At 47.0% G+C, this 19,228-nt stretch overlaps 1 protein-coding gene across 15 annotated transcripts in view; it reads right to left on the bottom strand.

Moving 5' to 3' along the window:
• The window catches only part of PTK2 (protein tyrosine kinase 2), a 261,868-nt gene that overhangs the window by 172,435 nt on the left and 70,205 nt on the right, over window positions 1-19,228 (bottom strand). For 13 of the 15 annotated variants that reach the window (XM_058668437.1, XM_058668436.1, XM_058668444.1 and 10 more), the window contains one exon: window positions 1,167-1,393. The exons of the other annotated variants lie outside the window; for them this stretch is intronic. In XM_058668437.1, coding sequence (XP_058524420.1) covers window positions 1,167-1,361 — 195 coding nt within the window. In that variant the 5' untranslated portion in view covers window positions 1,362-1,393. Of the gene's footprint in view, window positions 1-1,166; window positions 1,394-19,228 lie in introns of those variants that run through there. 15 annotated transcript variants of the gene reach the window in all.

Below are 19,228 nucleotides of genomic sequence, written 5' to 3'. Positions count from 1 at the left end.
AGGGTAAATCAATTTCAAATATTTATGAGTCACCATGAAACAAACGACTTTCGACCCGAGGCTTGCTCCTACTGACCCGCAGCACTGCATGCTTAGTGCATACTGACAACCCGAGCACTGGCCAGCTGAAACACCTGGCGGGGCCCACGGCGCCCTCTAGGGTGACAATCCTCCTATATGCACAAAGTCTGGGCTGTGACCAAGGCTCACTTGTTACAGTCTTCCCAAAGTGAATTCTGTGATATGATTTTAAGTCCTGAATACTTATTAAGCGGATGGAAGATCTGTCTATCCTTCTCTCTGTAAAATCTGACTTTCCAATTAAGAAAAAAATTTAATAATAAAAAAACATTTCAGCCTTAAGTCTAAAACTATCCAATCCCTTTACTTAATTAATAATAGTTAAGGCATATAATTAAAACAACAGCAAATTTATTAACCTCATTACTGTAAAAACAAAGTGAAAAAATATACGTTGAATTTTCCTACTTAAAGGTGAATGCAGAGCAAGTGGAAGGGGAAGAAGGCATTTCCTGAGCACTTGATCAAAGAGAAACACTCCCTGGAAAATTACAAACTGAGCCAGTTTTCTAAAATCGTGGCGTTCCGTTCCCATGTTCTGCTCCTTCCTCTCCTCTCTTGGCCTATCTCCCCAACCCGAGGGAGGAAGCCCTTTCCAGCATTAACTCCTTGCACAGCCCAGGAGTAACTTCTGGAGAAGCCCGGTCTGCACTGTGCCGTCCTGCGGCGCCCTCTACAGGCGCTGAGCTCCAACAGCACGGAGCATGGTATGGGACAGTCAACACTTGGCAACACAGTCACCCGATCTGGAGTTCTACAGAGAAAGGCCATGCCTCTAGCTGCTTTACTTTCTTGTACTCATTTTTCTAAAAATTAAAAAAAAAAATAAGACTACCAAGTCAATGACAGTTTCTGACTAAAATACTATGAATTCAGTTATTATTTTCCTAAGCAATTTTAGAATAATTAATTAAAACTCTAGTCAATTGCACAGTAACTGAATAAATCTAACAAAGTTACTATCTCTGCAATACAGGAATTCCTTGACAAGTTAAACAAGACTACTGCCTTACCTTTTCTTGCATGCGTCATTAAAGCATAACCCAAATACACATTACAGATGTCTCGTGGGCAAATGCACTTACCCTGACATCAGTAGCATCTCCATGCCTGATGATACTGGCCCAGGTGGTTGGCTCACTGTTGCTTTCAAAATAATGAAAGACTTTTAACACTCGCTCCATGGCACCAGGGGAACGTTCCGTGCCAGTACCCAGGTGAATCTTAGTACTTGAATTTGGTGTGTGGTTCAAGTTTGGGTCAAGGTAAGCAGCTGCCATTATTCTGCTGGATGCTAGGTATCTGTCATACTCTGTGAAAAAGAAAAAAACATAATTTTCAGTGTACAATACTCCATATCCACCACCCATAATGTGATGTTGGGAACTGCACAAACACTCCCGTATTCTCTATTGACGACACAGGTTAGGCTGGAGCAGCAGACGGACAGGGCCCTAACCGACCAGAACCATCCCTGTCTCACCACACCAGAGCACCTCCGGTTTACAATAGTTCAACAAATCATGGACAGAACAGTACTCCTATGTCAGCTATATCAAAAACTCGCTGTTATGCATAAACAATGAAACTTAACATCCCTCTTTTTTTCTAATCACAGCCTTTAGTGAGAAAAATCTCACAGCAATGTCAAATTAATTTGAGGTCTACTTTAAGAATTTCTACCAAAAAGTTTTTTTCTCTATAATAAAAATTCAGTAGGTAGTCATATATATTAGAAACTGGTGTCAACACACCCTGCTGATTCAACAGCTGACTGCAAAAGCAAAATGTGGGGTACTCAACAACAAAACACCATTACACAAAAAAAGAAATGAAGTTCTGAAGCACACAACACGAAATTAGGAAACATTATTCTAAGTCAAAGAAGCCAAGCATTTAGGGCCACAAATTATAATTCCACTTACAAGAAATCTCTAGTGTCTGTACATCTACGAAAGTGCTGGGCCCGGCGGCAGAAAGGGGACCACGCACTCGCAGGCAGTGACGCATGCACAACACTGCTCCCCACTTCCAAGTGGCTAAAGATGCAAACTCTGCTGCGCCAACTCCACCTCAATAAAAATACAAACATGTAAGTACTGCTGAGTAACTAAAAAAACAAACAAACAAACAAAATACTAAACATGCCATATCAGGAGCAGGCACTCATGCACTGATGGTAGGAAGGCAAACTGATAAAATATTCAGGGCGAGGAATTTGGCAACAGCTACTACCGGACTTGTCATGCTCAGACTGAATGTGGTGGCTCCCTCCACCCAAGTCCATGCTGCTCCTCTACCCACAACAGCACAGCAGTGGCCAGGGGTGACATGAGGTCCCTGGGATGGGCTCAGTGGTCCCACACAGCCTGCCCTGGCTCTCCAGCAAAGCTACAATGAACCACATTCATCGTGCAGCACCGTGATCGAGGTGGAAACACTTAAGCCCTCAGTTCATACGCTACACAATCCCTGTGTTTCATTACACAGTCTGAACTAAGGAATGAAGAGTTAGAAAATAATAAGAGAACACACAAGCACGGCTTCTTCAGTGCAGCCCTGGTGATCACTGGGCAACCAGCAACGCTCACACACAGGAGATGGAATGAATACGCCGTGGTACATTCCCGTAACAGAGGACAAGGACACATAGCTCTATAACTGATTATATTACTAAGTTCTAAACTTGAAACACAAAGATAGCTATGCTGTTATGTGTGTATGTACCTGTTGTAAAAGAATCAACATAAAAATGCATCTGTTTGTATGTGCAAAGGAAAAATAAGAACCCAAAAAGCAGAAATGAAAGATGAGTATGACTGCTTACATATGGAGGCTTTACCATTACCAAGAGGGAAAGGCCAGCAACTGAGGGTGAGGAGTGGGGTGACAGCCGGGGGTGCCCTCAGCGTGCAGTGGAGTGACAGCCGGGGTGCCTGAGCGTGCAGTGGGGTGACAGCCAGGGTGCCCTAAGCGTGCAGTGGGGTGACAGCCAGGGTGCCTGAGCGTGCAGTGGGGTGACAGCCAGGGGTGCCCTGAGCATGCAGTGGGGTGACAGCCGGGGGTGCCCTGAGCATGCAGTGGGGTGACAGCCGGGGGTGCCCTGAGCATGCAGTGTGGTGACAGCCGGGGGTGCCCTGAGCGTTCTCTACCCTGCCAAATCACCTTGAAAGAGGTGAACTGCACAGCAAACCTGATCAAAACTGACAGCATGCCCAACAGGAAACCTCAAAAGCTTCTCAATTGCACATGTATAAAATGCTTATCATTGCCCACATGACAAATGAAAGAAGATGTTCTGGGATAAGATTTAATCCAGACACCAACTACAAAACAGTAACTACAAAATCCACCATTGACTAGAAACTGAAAAACGTATTTCAAAAATAGTATCTAGTCAAAAAGAAACTCCAAAATATTTTTTTTTTTAAGATTTTTTTTTGGGGGGAAGCACAGTGGCCTAACGTCTAAAGTCCTCACCTTGCACACTCTGGGATCCCATATGGATGCCAGTTCTAATCCCGGCAGTCTCGCTTCCCATCCAGCTCCCAGCTTGGAAAGCAGCTGAGGATGGCCCAAAGCCTTGGGACCCTGCACCCATGAGGAAGACCGGGAACAGGCTCCTGGCTCCTAGCTTCAGATTGGCTCAGCTCCGGCCACTGTGGCCACTTAGGGAATGAATCATCAGATGGAAGATCTTCCTCTCTTGTCTCTCCTCCTCTCTGTATCTTTGCCTTTCCAATAAAAATAAATAAATCTTTTTTAAAAGGATTATTTACTTTATTTGAAAGAGTGACAGAGGAGAAAGACACAGAGGGAGAATGAGTTCTTTCCACTTCCTAGTTCATGTCTCAAATGCCTGCATAGGTCCAGGCTTGTTCGGGCTAAAGGTACGAACCTGAAACTCAAGCTGGGTCTTGCACTGGGGTGGCACGGCCCCAAGTACTTAGACCACCCTCCGCTGCCTTTCCAGGCACACTCACAGGGAGCTCTGGACTGGTAGCTCAAACCTGCCCTGTGATGTAGTTTTCCCAGGCGACAAGCAAGAAGCTGGATGGGAAGTGGGGCCACCAGGATTAGAACCGGCGCCTATGTGGGATCCCAAAGTGTTCAAGGCGAGGACTTTAGTCGCTAAGCTACCACGCTGGGCCATAAATATATCTTTTTTAAAGTGAGAGAAAAGTACTAATAAAATGTAAAAAGTAATAACACTGAAGCTTCAGGTGAATGTTGTGGCACAGCCTGTTCAGCCATCACTTGAAACTTCCTCACCCCAAACTGGAGTGTTTAGGGTTCAGTATGGCCTCTGCTTCCAATGCAACATCCTGCTAATCTGATGGCTCAAGAACTTGGCTTCCTGCTACCTGCCCCCAAGAGGCCAGAAGGGAGTTCCTGGCTCCTGGCATTGACCTGGCCCAGCACCGAACCCACAGATGAAAAAAAATCTTTTCTTATGTCCCTTGCCAGCCTCCCACCACTCTGCCTTTCAAATAAATGAACAAAATGTAATAATACATCATGACCAAAAGGAGGTCCTTCCAGGAATGCAAAGGTGTTTACACATTGAAGAAGCAATTAATAAAACTCACATTTCAGAAAGCAGAAGAGCCATCACTGTGTCCACAAATGCAGATAAAAGCATCTGACCCAAGTCTACCAACCTTTCCTGATGCAACTAAATAAAATTCAACACGAGTCGGAAAATCCTCCCTCCCAGACACAGAACGAGACATGGAGCCCTCACTCCGGCTCTGTGGAGCACTGCTCTGAAGCCCCTGCCCAACACACAGGCAACAAAGGGGAAGTCACACACTTAGGTGTGAAGGGCGCACACAGCACCATTAGTCACAGATAACATGACTGCCTATGATACAAATGTTGACATTCACAACGGAATCTGACAAGGTTGCTGGACCATGAAACAAACCCATCTCTGATCACTTGCCACTTGTCTGACCCCTAATTAGAAAGCAAGGTCAACTAAGTAGGTGGACAACCAACTGCAGGTGGTATGAAGAGGCTACCTAAGTGAGGCTGAAGCAAAAGCATAACAGAACCCAAATGTATCTTCTACAGCTCAAAAATCAGTGGTGAGATTCTCCCTACATCTTCAAAGAGAGGCCCAAAATAACTTCCGAAAGACAAAATCTACAATGATACGTTGTAGGATGAAAGTGCCTTGCATGACAGAATGTGGTTTAATGTTTTCTCTGCTTGTCAAAACCTGCTTCCAGGTCTTCAACTCCCTCCAGGTGATCTGGGTCTCCCAATGCCCTGCTGGGCCTTCCTGCTTCCACATGTTACCTTTCTCACTGGGAGGCCGTGGTTCCTGCATGTCCTCTCTGAGCACTCACCAGGCCTTGGCCACTCTGAAGGATGGCCTTGAGAAGGCCAGAGTTGCCTCCTGCTACACGGACTAGTCTGTTTCTACCATGAACAGATTTCTCTGTGTTGTTGGGACTCATTATTCAGGTGTAACAACTTGGGCTGCCCACTCGGTATGCCTACATAAAGAAAGCCTTTCAGCACTCCCCTTAGGAGTGGTGGTCTTTTACAGGGCTCTGTTTCTTATGGTAGCTCTTACGCATCTCTGGACACTGTTATGTTTTAGAACTTTTTCAGATTAAGCAGTCACAGGGACCTGCGACTTTGGCATACTGCCCAGACTATCTTAAAATGACAACCACCACCATCTGTAGTGGTGTGGCAGGCACCCTTGTCACCATCATGCCCAGCTGGCAGGTGATGCCACACATTGCCTAAGCAAGGGGTTCTGGGCAAAAATTTGGATGAGGGGGCTCAGCACAGTAGCCTAGTGGCTAAGGTCCTCACCTTGCACATGCCAAGATCCCATATGGCTGCCGTTTCTGATCCCAGTGGCCCTGCTTCCCATCCAGCTCCCTGCTGGTGGCCTGGGAAAGCAGCCGGGGATGGCCCAAAGCCTTGGGACACTGCACCCACGTGGAAGACCCAGAAGAGCTCCTGGCTCCCACCTTCAGACTGGCACAGCACTGGCTGTTGCAGTCACTTGGGGAGTAACTCATCTGATGGAAGGTCTTCCTCTCTGCCTCGCCTCCTCTCTGTATATCTGACTTTCCAACAAAAATTTACAGATAAATTTAAAAAACAATCAGAAAGGGGTCCATCAAGAGCTTGTTTGACCAGTACAGGATGATTACTGGTGGCTTCTGTAGCGCAGATAACAGTACCATAGGTAACAAGGAGACGGGGTGGGTCACGTTAGATGCGGCAAACTGGAGGGTCTCCCTGGGGCAGACCAAGACACGCTGACACACACAGAAGCTGGGCTGAGCCTCAGCACCCATCAGCACCTGAGGAGCAGGAAGGGAAGGATGGCCCTGGTAGTTTCTTGACGTTGTCCACACTAGGCTGCATCACCCACCTGTGTGTGCCGGAGCTGGGACTCGAGGAGGGCTAGCACCCACCAGCACACACAAACACCAGCACTGGGGATATGCCTGGTGGAGGTTATTTGGTCACACAAACTATGCCACAGCACTCATCAGTGTGCACAAGAGTCAGACCTGGGAGGCCAGCTAGCTTGGCCCGCAGCACCCACACATTTACGTTGGAGCCAGGGCAGGACTGGTCAGGCAGCTGCACCTACTGATGTGTGCGTTAACTGTTGCAGGAGCTGGGATGAGCTTAACCCTGCACTAGCTGATGCCTACAGAGCCAGTCTGAGGCTCTCCCAGGCAAGGCTTCTTAGAGCTCTCCCCAACTAGATTGCTGTGCTCAACCCCGACCTCAGGGAAAATCGCATAGCCATGCTGTCTAACCCCAGAGTACATGTTGCACAAATGGGTCTCCTCAGCTGCTGATGCCAGTGCAATAGAAAATACAACCAGTGACACAAGACTAGACAGCCAGCTTAACTAAGATGGAAAGGACTGAACATACTCCAGGTAAGGCTCTCCAACAAGGCCCACAGAGGTAGACATGGACAGTCAGTGGCCTTCGAATCCTTCAGCTCTGGTGCAACAAAGCCAAAACTTCTGAGAACAACCAAGACCATTCAAGTATCGGCACCGAACACTTGTCGTAACATCAACGGACCATCTCCGTTCCCGTGAGGTGATACGGACTGACTGTAAGGAGTGGTGGACTCCCAACACACACACACACACACAAACACACAAACTGAAACATCTCTCATCACCCCAACCCTCTCCATTGTAACAGAAGGCTCACATGGGTCTGCCACCCCACTCATCTTTGTAATAAATATCAAAATTTTTTTAAAATTTATTTGATTGTATTGTTGTTGACAATCTTTACATACTTAATTATGGTTTTAAAAAAAGGTTCAGGCAGTATAGGGAAGTGGGTAATACTGTTATGTCCATATTGTTTCCATCATGTATCTGAGGTAAAGGGGGATATTGAGAGAGAAACCCCACCAGGTTTCCCGCCCACCCCAAGTCCCGGATGTGGGGCATGCTCTGAGATATTTGCTCAAGTGGTTTTAATAGTTCTCCAGTTATGAATCGCTGCTAGTTTCACTCGATGAGGTCGTCCACTGATTGATATGGTCCATCATAAAGTCTCTGTTTGCTCCATATTTCGCTGCCAACATATAGCTGAGATGAAGGATTGACCTGTTCTATCTTCTGTCTTTTCTTGGTTAGAGTTCTGAGTCCAGAAGCCATCCCTACTACGTCTACTTCGACTCAGTGCGGGACTGCTATGAAGGTGAGGGCCGCTTGGGGGCAGACTGCCCAGGCGAGGGGCTGTAGCTCCCACATGGGCCATGGCAAGGGGGGGGCGGCTCATATGCTCCCCTGGGGTCCCCCCCCCCCGCAGCCTTTTGGGGGCTCACGTGCTCCCCGGGGGATCCCCTCCCCCCGCAGAGTCAAACCACAGAACCACCTAAAGAGTGCATAAACTGGGACTGAGAGAGACCTGGGAGGGAAAAAGTGGGTTCCCCCTTCTTGGGTCATTACTCCAGCAGCAGGGCATGAAAACTAGGACGGGGGCTGGGGTGGCTAGACAGAGAGGCACTCAACAACATCCGTGAGGGCTGGATGGTTGAGTTGGTTAGATGGAACTAAGCTTCAATACCCATTGACAAATACAACAGCCAAATGGGATGGGGGACAGACTGGTCTACTGCTACACATACTGGCAAATCAGGGTAGGGGGCAGGCCTGGTGGGGGTTATTGTGGGTCGCCCCGACTAGGCTGCAGCTCCCACTGGTTGATGTAAGGGCCGAGTATGTGCTGGGTAGAACCAGACTGGACTGCAACACCCATTGGTTCCAGTGCAACTCAGGACTGAAAACAGAACCAACCCAGCAATTGCAACCACCAGCTGATCGAGGTGATGGACTGTGACGGGCCCTGTGCTTGCTAGAACATACAAGAATCTGGTCTGGGAAAACCTCAAAATTTCTTTGGAAACATCAAAATTTTTAAAAAATTAATGAACTAAAGAAAAACTATGGCTCAACTAGCTAATCCTCTGCCTTGCAGTGTTGGCAACACATGTGGGAGCCAGTTAGTGCTCCGCCTGCTCCACTTCCAGTCCAGCTCCCTGCCCGTGGCCGGGAAAGCAGCAAGGGACGGCCCAAGTCCTTGGGACTCTGCACCCACGTGGGAGACCTGAAGGAGGCTCCTGGCTTCACATCAGCTCAGCTCTAGCCATGTGGCCATTTGGGGAGTGAACCAGCAAATGAAGATCTTTCTCTGTTTCTCTTTAAACCTGCTTAATAAAAAATAAATAAATCTTTCCTTAAAAAATAATATAAAAACTATCAAAAGAGAATGAGAAGATTTAAAGTCTGGAACTATTTTTACATGCTCAGACAAGGACTCCTCATGAAGGATGAGTTTTGTTTACATTTCCAACTTAGAAGAGATCAGTACTTTTATAAAACACTATGAAAATAAATTTCTAGAAAAAAATGAAATTTTTTTAAAGATTTATTTTATTTTTATTGCAAAGTCAGATATACAGAAAGGAGGAGAGACAGAGAGGAAGATCTTCCATCCGATGATTCACTCCCCAAGTGACTTCAACAGCCGGTGCTGTGCCAGTCTGAAGGTGGGAGCCAGGAGCTCTTCTGGGTCTTCCACGTGGGTGCAGGGTCCCAAGGCTTTGGGCCGTCCTCGACTGCTTTCCCAGGCCACAAGCAGGGAGCTGGATGGGAAAGTGGAGCTGCCGGGATTAGAACCGGCGCCCATATGGGATCCTGGGGCATTCAAGGCGAGGACTTAAGCCGCTAGGCCACGCCGCCGGGCCCTCTTCCAACAATTCGATAGCAATTTTTTGTGTAAGGTAGAAATCTTGTGCTTGGCTTTTATGGATTTTTGAAAACTTCATTTTTGGGCCCGGTGTGGTGGCCTAGTGGCTAAAGTCCTTGCCTTGAACACGCCGGGATCCCATATGGTCACCGTTTCTAATCCCGGCGGCTCCACTTCCCATCAGCTACCTGTTTGTGGCCTGGGAAAGCAGTCGAGGACGGCCCAAAGATTTGGGACCCTGCACCCGCGTGGGAGACCTGGAAGAGGTTCCTGGTTCCTGGATTCGGATCGGCGCAGCACCGGCCGCTGCGCTCACTTGGGGAATGAATCATCGGACGGAAGATCTTTCTCTCTGTATATCTGACTTTGTAATAAAATAAATAAATCTTTAAAAAAAATTGTTACAAGAATTTCTAAATGTTTATACCAAATTTGAACCTGTATCTTGTCCTAGACTGTCAAAAGTAGCCTGTTGACCACACTTCACCAAGTGCTGGCTCAGGCAGCAAGCGCTTCAACTTCTCAGCCAACTGCCTGTGTAAGCAGCCAGAAGACCTAAATGGCTGCAGGAATGACCACCTACGGACAGACATAATAGCTGCTGAGCTGAACACATCAGACTTTCCTTCCAAGAGCAGCAAACACCTCCATGGTGCTTAACAACTTCTTGTCTTAGAAGAAGCAGGGCGGAGCGGCGGGGTGCAGGATGTCTCGGACGCTCCACTTTCCATCCACCTCCCTCACGAAGTTCAAGGGAAGTGGAGCAAGTGCCTGGACCTCTGCACCCGTGGGCAGGCCAGATGGATGGGCTGGCTCCTGGCTCCAGGTGGGCCAGCCCCGCTCATCACGGCCATTTGTGCAGTGAAATAGCAAACAGAAGATTCCGCCTGCCTGTCTCTCATTTCTACCTTTCAAGTAAATACAGCCTTTTTAGTTAGCTTTTTTTTTTAAGATTTATTTTATTTGAAAGGCAGAGTTACAGAGACAAGGAGAGACAGAGGGAGTTCTACCCATTGCGTCACTCCCCTAAACAGCTGCAGGAGCCAGGAGCTTCTTCTAGTTTCCAATATATATTGTCTTTCTTTAAAAAAAAAAAAAAGAAAGAAAGAAAGCAGAGGAGCAAAGAAAGAGGAAGGCAATTTCAGGTTTAAATAAACTAAATATATTTTGGAGTTAAGGCTCAACTCACAATGTTACAAATGTTCCAGGGCTCAACAGGTCAATCCGTGGCTTGCAGCACCAGCACACCCGGGCACTCCAGGTGTGTCCTGGCTGCTCCACTTCGGATCCAGCTTGCTGCTTGCGGCCTGGGAGGCCCTGCATCCACATGGGACACCCGGAAGAAGCTCCCAGCTTCTGGCTGGGTCAGCCAGCTCTGGTCACTGAAGCCATTTGGAGAACACACTAGTGAACGGAAAACCTCTGTCTCCCTCTGCAAAAATCTGCCTTTCAAATAAAACATTTAAAATCTTTTTTAAGAAAATGCCACCCCAAACAGCACACACTAAAACAAATACAGCCAAAAGGATCCTAACACTTCATTCCACAGTTTGCTCCTTCAGTCAATTCAGACTTCACCAAGTGCACGGAGCAGAAGGTGACGGCAGCAGACACGGCGGCGGCTGAAGCAAGCGAGCAAGCAAGCTGACGGCTCGATTACAAGAAACAGGGACGAGAAACCTCAAGAGACGTTAAGCATTTGGGAGATATTCCTAAAGTAAATCCTTATACTGACTAGAATGGCATAAAAATTAACTTTGAATATGTAAGAGCTGGGTCTATTTTCTCAGAACATGTGTAATGAATTTCCTGAATTTCTTACATTGATTTTTACAGACAAATAATTAACATTAAATTACTTAAACATGTAATATGACAATATCAATGCCTGACACTTCATGTTTTCCAAAAGTAGTTGCCAAAATATTTCCCATGGCCAATGTCGGTTTCCCAGTGTGACTTAAACTCCTGCCAAGGGGCAGAGCTCTACCTGGGTGGGCATCAGACCTTAAGAGAATTCAGACTGGCTCCTAAGGTCACCAGAGGGAAAAACACAACAAGCAACCCCAGTCCCCTCGCTTTCCTGGAACCTGTTCACGACACCATCAAGGAGCTCCAACACTCCACGAAGCGCTGGTGTGGGCGCACGGGGTGTCCTGACTGTGCCAGCCAACTACACCACATGCAGGGAGGCAAGCAGCACTGTGGAGCCCTGTCCAGACGGCACAGCGGAACAGGATAAAGAATTCTGGTCATTTTCAACCACCAAGCTTTGGCCTGAAAGACTTGTTACACAGTAACAAAGGAGCACCTGGAGGGACAGCACACATTCAACAAAACCAGCCAGGCCTGCTCACCTTGCCCAGCAGGCTCCTCCACCTGCTCCCTTCTCTGCCTCACCTGTAACTGGAGATGGAGAGCACGTATCCTTTCTGTGGCTTGGCACCATGCCATATGCCTTCTCAAGTGTGGGTCCCTGTCTAACACTGTGTCCTTCATACACTCTGTCACCAACTACCTAGGCAGTTACCGTAGTGGGAACTTTCTGCCATGTCACTTCTCAAGAACAGCTTCCTCAATTCTGTTGTCAACAGTTTCTTCATTTGTATCAAGCAGTTCTCTGTGACTGACCCAATCAGCCACGTACATAAAACATCTCAAACAGCAGTAGCAGTAGCCACACTATCAGTGATTGCTTCTCTTTCTAACTCTGATGACTTTGGAACCGAATCCTGAACATGTCTGCAAGGTGTGGTGAACAATTCTGCCATACAGAATGCGTACTACTACTTATTTGCAGCCAGGAAATCAGGATTTTTTTTCTTAATCTGCACGTATGTTTTTCAAAACTCAGAGAAACTGCATCATCATCAATTGTAGCTTGTTCTTGTAAACTTTAAAACTGGTCCACTGGATGATTTAATGAACTTGTTCGCTGGCCACTAGAAGAATTCATGAAGTTGGCTGCTGGTTCCCATCACAGCTTCATGCAACCTATTTCCTATTTTCACTACATGATTACCATTTTCAAATCTAATCACACCCAATTTCGCCACTTCTTGTTTCAATTTTACATTTAATCTTTGTTGGCCAATTCTGTCTTCATTATCCATCTTTACAAAATGTCAAGAGTTTATCACTAGCAAACTAGGAGTCAACATAACAAAGCATGTTGTTATCTGAGTGTAAGGTAACAGGCACAGTGACCACCCACTAAAAAAATAAAAATACTCCACAGAAGTCACGTGGGTTCCACTCGTCATAACACGCATTCGTTATTCATGCAGTGACTGGTGGAGTGAGTTTGTCCTGAGTTTGTCACTGTGGAAACACACAAAAATCTGAACAATTTTGCTGAGTGACTGGCTTGGTATTTAAGCCTTAGAAGTTGAAAATATTATATCCTGGAACCATCTGCACAACTACTCAACCACTGGGGCTGTTTGGCAATGTGGCAGAGCAAGCTTAGCCACCACCCGCGATGTGGGCATCCCACATGAGTGCTGCTTCCGATCCAGCTCCCTGCTGAAGCACCTGAAAAGTGATGGAAGATGGTCCAAGTGCTTAGACCCCTGCCACCCACAACAGAGACCCAACTGGATTTCCAAGCTCCCTCCTGCTACCTGATCCACTCCTAGTAGCTGCAGCCATTTGGAGAGTGAATCAGCAAGTGAAAGATTTCTCTATGTATATATTTGTCATATCTGATAATTGTCAAAAATTATCTTTATAATACAAACTTTATGTATTTGAGAAGCAGAGAAATGTAAGAAAAGGGAGAGAGGAAGGGAGGTGGAGAGAGAGGAAATATACACCTGCAGGCTCACCCTCTGGCTGACACCCCAAAGTCTGCAAGGGTCGGGGCTGGAGCAGATAGAAGCCGGCAGCTGAGCATGCAACCCGTCCAGGTGCTACTGGACAAGACCACCTCTTGGAATCACCACGTCCTACCCCCCCAGCAGCGGCAGGAACCACCTCCTGGCATCATCAGGCCCTCCCCTCCCCCCCCCCAGCAGCGGCAGGGACCACCTCCTGGCATCACCAGGTCCTCCCACCCAACAGTGGCAGGGACCACCTCTTGGAATCACCAGGTACTCCCACCCAGCAGTGGCAGGGACCACCTCCTGGCATCACCAGGTCCTCCCACCCAGCAGCAGCAGGGACCACCTCTTGGAATCACCAGTGCTGTCCCCCCAACAGTGGCAAGGAACACCTCCTGGCATTACCAGGTCCTCCCACCCAACAGTGGCAGGGACCACCTCTTGGAATCACCAGGTACTCCCCCAAACAGTGGCAGGGACCACCTCTTGGCATCACCAGGTACTCCCCCCCCAGCAGTGGCAGGGACCACCTCCTGTCATCACCAGTGCTGTCCCCCAAGAAGCTTGAGGCAGACTCACAGCCTAAGGGATGCAGACATTTCAATCAGTCTATGAACCGCTGCTAGGCTCCAAGCCATGGCTTCCCCCTCCCCCAGCTTTGATTTATTTATTTTATTTTTAAAATTCACCCTTAAATGTACTGTCATTTTATTTGAAAGCTACGGACTTAGGCAGAGAGGGAAACAGGAGCAGACACAGGATGATCTTCCACATGCTGGCTCACTCCCCGTAAGCCTCAACAGAGGCCATGCCTAAGTCAGAAGCAGAGCATTCAATCCATCTCCCACTCAGGTGGCTGGGACCACCTACTGGAGCCAGCACTCTAACACGAGGATCTGGCATCACAAGCAGGGAGGTCACGCACCACCAGGGCAGCCTAGCGAATAACTTTGGTAGGGTTAACAAAACGCAAAGACAGGCCTGGCACAATGGCTCCAAGGGCTCATTCTCCACCTCGGGGCACCAGCATTCCACATGGGTGCCAGTTCATGTCCTAGCTGCCCCACTTACCATCCAGTTCCCTGTTTATAGCCCAGGAAAAGCAAAAAAGGATGGCCCAAAGCTTTGGGGCCCTGCTCCCACATGGAAGACCAGGAAGAACCTCCCAGCTTTGGAATGGCTCAGCTCTGGCCATTCTGGTCATTTGGGGAGTGAACCAACAGATGGAATACCCTTCTGTCTCTCCCTCTTTCTATAAATCTCTTTCCAATAAAAATGAGTAAGTACATTTTTAACATGCAGATGAGGAAGGCATTAAAATATCGTTTGGGATAGCTGCATTCCAAACACCCAAAGTGCCAGAGTCCAAGTTCCAGCTCCAATCCCAAATCAAGCCTCCTGAACGTACACCCCAAGATGCAGCAGGTGAGCTCACTGCTGCCCACTTTGAAACCAAGACGGAGTGTCTGGTTCCTGGACTCGGCCTGGTCAGGCCTGTCTATACAGAGGCATTTGAAAAATGAACAGGAAAGCAGACTGCTCTATCTCTGCCTCTCTTTGAAGCAAATAAAAACTATTTCTATAAATGTTTTAATCGTATAAAAACCACACAGAATACTGAGTTCCTCTTAAACCTACTCACACTAGTGTCTATTTAAACACATCTGAAATGCAGCAGGGCCTGGCACAATGGCTCAATGGGTTAATCCTCCACTTGCACACTGGGATCCCATATGTGCACCAGTCCATTTCCCAGCTGCTCCACTTCCCATCCAGCTCCCTGCTTGTGGCCTGGGAAAGCAGTCGAGGACGGCCCAAAGCCTTGGGACCCTGCACCCACATGAGGAACCTGGAGGAGGCTCCTGGCTTCAGACTGGCTCAGCTCTGAGAAGCCACTGCAGCCATCTGGCAAATGAACCAGCAGATGGAAGAGCCTTCTCTAAATCTGCCTTTCCAATAAAAATACAGAAATATTTTTTAAAAGAACTATGGAGAGAGGGATGGAGGGGGGAGCAGGACTTGACCACCACGGCGCTCCTATGAAATGCTGGTGTGCCGCAATGCCAGCCCCCGTGCCCAGTTTCTTTTTCCTTACTTCCAATTTTCTGATATTTAGATGTACTTCTAGAAGACTTTTTCAGCTTGTCTTTTACTGCTGCAAATAGTTTCATTCTCTGGAGATTTTACATTTATCTTGTCTCAACCTCCTTCCGCTTCTAGCTTCAACTGCGTTGTCCACAAGTCATATTTTCCGTATCTTTCTGATTTGCTGTCACACTCTGAAGACAGGGCCCGGCATCTGTGTGCCAGCACTAGCAGCGGGCTAACCAACAGCGGGCAAGAAGCTTCTACCCCAGGATTCTTGCTTTCCTTTCCAACTGTCTCCCAGATAATAGCATGTAAAATTCTGAAAGGATTCCAGGAGCCACCAAGAGAAAGCACGCCAATGTCACTTAATCTCCAGCTGGGAGTGTAAAAATCTAGTTGGCATAATATGCTTTACCAGAAAGTTTCCAGAATAAAGTTTTCAAATCGTATATGCAGACAACATAAAAAAGGTGACACGGACACTAAGCATTCCGTTGTTATGGCTCTGAAGAACTAGAACGGTTATATAAAAACAGCAGGACTAAACCCCTGTGGGTCATGATTGACTGACTGTGGGCAAGAAACCTTGTAGATTTTCAGACAGCTAAAACTTCACCTAAACTGCAAAAGTAAATTCTGACAATAAACCCGAGGTGAACACAATCGCTGACGCTGTGACTGCAGCAGACTAGAAGTGTTACAGCCAGAGCTTGAGGAGGCGCCTCGGGATGAAGCAGCTGAGCACGAGTCTGATTAAGAAACAGCTCTAGATGCGCTCAACTTCCCACCTCCAAGCAGGTGACTCACTGAAGGCTCCTTCCTATCCTGCCTGCCCGATGCGCTGGGATGAGGCACGGAAAGTGCCTTGGCAACACACTAACAGGGTGTCATCTCCGAGTAACAGCTGCTGAAGACAGAATCATGGGCTCAGCGCCATCGCTCAACAGGCTAACTCTCCGCCTTCAGCACCAGCATCCTGTGTGGGAGCCAGTTTGTGTCCTGCCTACTCTACCTCCCATCCAGCTTCCTGCTTGTGGCCCGGGAAGGCAGGAGAGAACAGCCCAAGGCCTTGAGAGACCTCGAAGTGGCTCCTGGCTTTGGATCGGCTCTGCTCTGGATGTTGTAGCCATTTGGGGAGTGAACCAGCAGACAGAGATCAGTCTCTCTTCTCTGTAAAACCTGATTTTCTAACAAATAAAACTTTAAAAAAACAGGATAACTGAATCTCCAATCAAAGGAAAAGCAGAGTTCACAGCAGGATTATACTCAAACTGGAGATCAGGTTCGAATTTTCCATTTACTTGTTACTACAAAGTCCCATGTGAGTTCAAACCATTGTCTTTCCTTTATATCTTTACCAATTCTGTCCACAAATGAAACATTGCTATTCCATGATGCCACCTGCTAGATCTGAACTATATCATGAATCTAATAAATTAAACACAAATGTTCCTTTAGAACTTTCCTTTAATGGTCCTACAAAAAACACTCTGTGTTTTTCTAAACTGGAGCTATACCAATTAACTTCAATTAAATTTCAAACAAATACAACAAACCCAGAACTGTATCTTCTCCATAATTCTGTCAATAATTCTGCCTGATGGCTAAATCCTCGCCTTGCATCTGTCAGGATCCCACATGGGTACTGTTTTGAGTCCCAGCCGCTCCACTTCCCATCCAGTTCCCTGCTTGTGACCTTGGAAAGCAGCAGAGGATAGCCCAGGGTCTTGGGACCCTGCAACCAAGTGGGAGACCCGGAGGAAGCCCCTAACTCCTGGCTCTGGATCAGTTCAGTTTTGGCTGTTGTGGGCACATGGGGTGAAAATCACTAGACAGAAAATCATTCTCTCTGTATCTCCTTGTCTCTGTATATCTGCCTTTCCAATTAAAAAAAAAAACTAAAAAAATTTAAAATTTTCATAGTAAAATAATAAATGATAATGTGTATGATATTGCAACAGAACTGTTTCTTCAAACACAAGAAATTAAAGAAAAAGGTACCAAAACAAACCTTCAGAGAAATACGAATGCTAGCATTATCCACAGCAATTGTACCTGGTTATATTAGTATGGCCTTGGTTTTTTTTCCCCTACTTTTAAAAGTATAGTACACTGCATACATCTCTCAATACAACCATTTTTTGACCGGTATAAATATCAAAAAGAAAATGTTTACAAGCCTATAATTCTGTCTCAAATTATAACCCACATAAAGTCTGTAAGACGAAGGTACTGCCTGCAGAGCACTTGGAGCCTACGTGCGCCTGACACAGCAGCAGCCAACGAGCGCAGCACACACCAAGCTCCACGCGGCATCAGCCACCGCACTTCCCGGCCCTGGGCCGCATGGAAGGTCAGGGCAGCTCTGCCAATTCTTCGTCTGCATTGCTCAGCCTTACCTCTGCCAGCCTTGAGCCCCCACAGCCTCCTTCCTGAACTTTCCTCAAACTTCAAATCTCTTCCTCACTTGAAAACCACAGGAAACTGCATTCTGTATCCGTTTTTGCCACAATACTGAGCCAGTGCCCAAGTTCCAGACGTGAGTGTACACCTGCATACACACAAGTACACATACATAAACATATGTGTACGTGCTGGCCTGAGAGGCACAGACAGGGGTGCAGAAAGAAGGCAGGACCATTCCCACCTGCTAGTCTCATTCCTCATCATGCACAATGAGCTGAACAATCAGCTGCAGGCAGGAACCAGCAACAATACAGCTTTCTCCCAGGGACGCAGGACCCACCCACTGGACCCACCGATGACCTGCTGCCTCCTGGAGTCTGTAACAACAGCCTTTTTTCAGAAACAGTGAAAAATACAATCTTACTTGGGTGGGATCTAAATTTTTTATATCAAACACAACAGTATAATAACGTGGTCATGGCAAAGACCCTACAGTGTTTTAAGGATATCTTGAAGGTTTCAGTTCAAGGCATATAAATATAGATCTGCTCATTATTTTTAGGCTGGCCTGGTATTTTCAATGTCTTCCTAAACTGGGACACTGCTGTTTTTGAGGTTAATGCAACTGATAAAATCAATTGTGCAGTTTAGAATGTCAAGCAGCAGCAAGGGATGTCTATATTCTTTGGATCTGAGGCACTAACTTTGTCCTATTTGACAAGCTCTAACTTTTATACTTGAAAATAACCAATTCAGCCAATTCCTACACACCAACTCTGTCCTTATCCGGTAGATATAAATTAACCAGCATAAAAACAAAAGGCTTCCTGCCTTCCTGTCCTGGTACAAAAGAGTAAGATGAGCCGACAGAGGAAGTTCACCGAGGCAGCTGCACCCTGGGGATCTCTGTGGAAGAGCGCTCAGCTCAGCCCCAAGGAGGACAGCACAGGCAACTTGCTTCCTGCTGCCAGGCCTCCTTCTCAACCATCCAGATGCAAGCCAAGCACCAAGGAGGTGCTGGGGGGTCTAACCCTGGATGCTATTCTGCCCTTTGTCCACCTCTGACACGTGTGTGTGTGTATGTGTGTGTGTGTGTTTCTGCTCACTCCCTGACCTTAATTTAGATATCAAAAACAGTTCAATTCATTCACTTTTGCAGCCAGGAAACCTAACTTAAAAAAGTAAGGTGCTTTGATCAACTGCTTCAGGATAAGTAAAAATTTCTAAAGTTTTCACGTTTAAGTGTCACTCTGGATAAAATGAAAACCTCTAGCCGATTCATTGACATCCACTGCTACTGGATGTTCAGTCCTTAGATCAAGCCGGTACAATGAGAGTATTCTTGTCTAAAAACGAGCACAGTCTGGGTCCAGCATGGTGGGTCAACGGCTAAACTCTTGCCTTGCAGCCCAGATGGACACAGCTTGTGTCCCGGCAGCCCCACTTCCCAACCAGCTCCCTGCTTGTGGCCTGGAAAAACAGTCAAAGACATCCAAGGCCTTGGGATTCTGCACCTGTGTGCAAGACGCAGAAGAAGCTCCTGGCTCCTGGCTTCAAATAAGCTTAGT

The sequence above is a fragment of the Ochotona princeps genome, chromosome 9 (assembly GCF_030435755.1).
Source record: "Ochotona princeps isolate mOchPri1 chromosome 9, mOchPri1.hap1, whole genome shotgun sequence".
Classification (NCBI taxonomy): Eukaryota; Metazoa; Chordata; class Mammalia; order Lagomorpha; family Ochotonidae; genus Ochotona; species Ochotona princeps.
This window is presented reverse-complemented; position numbering and strand designations above follow the sequence as displayed.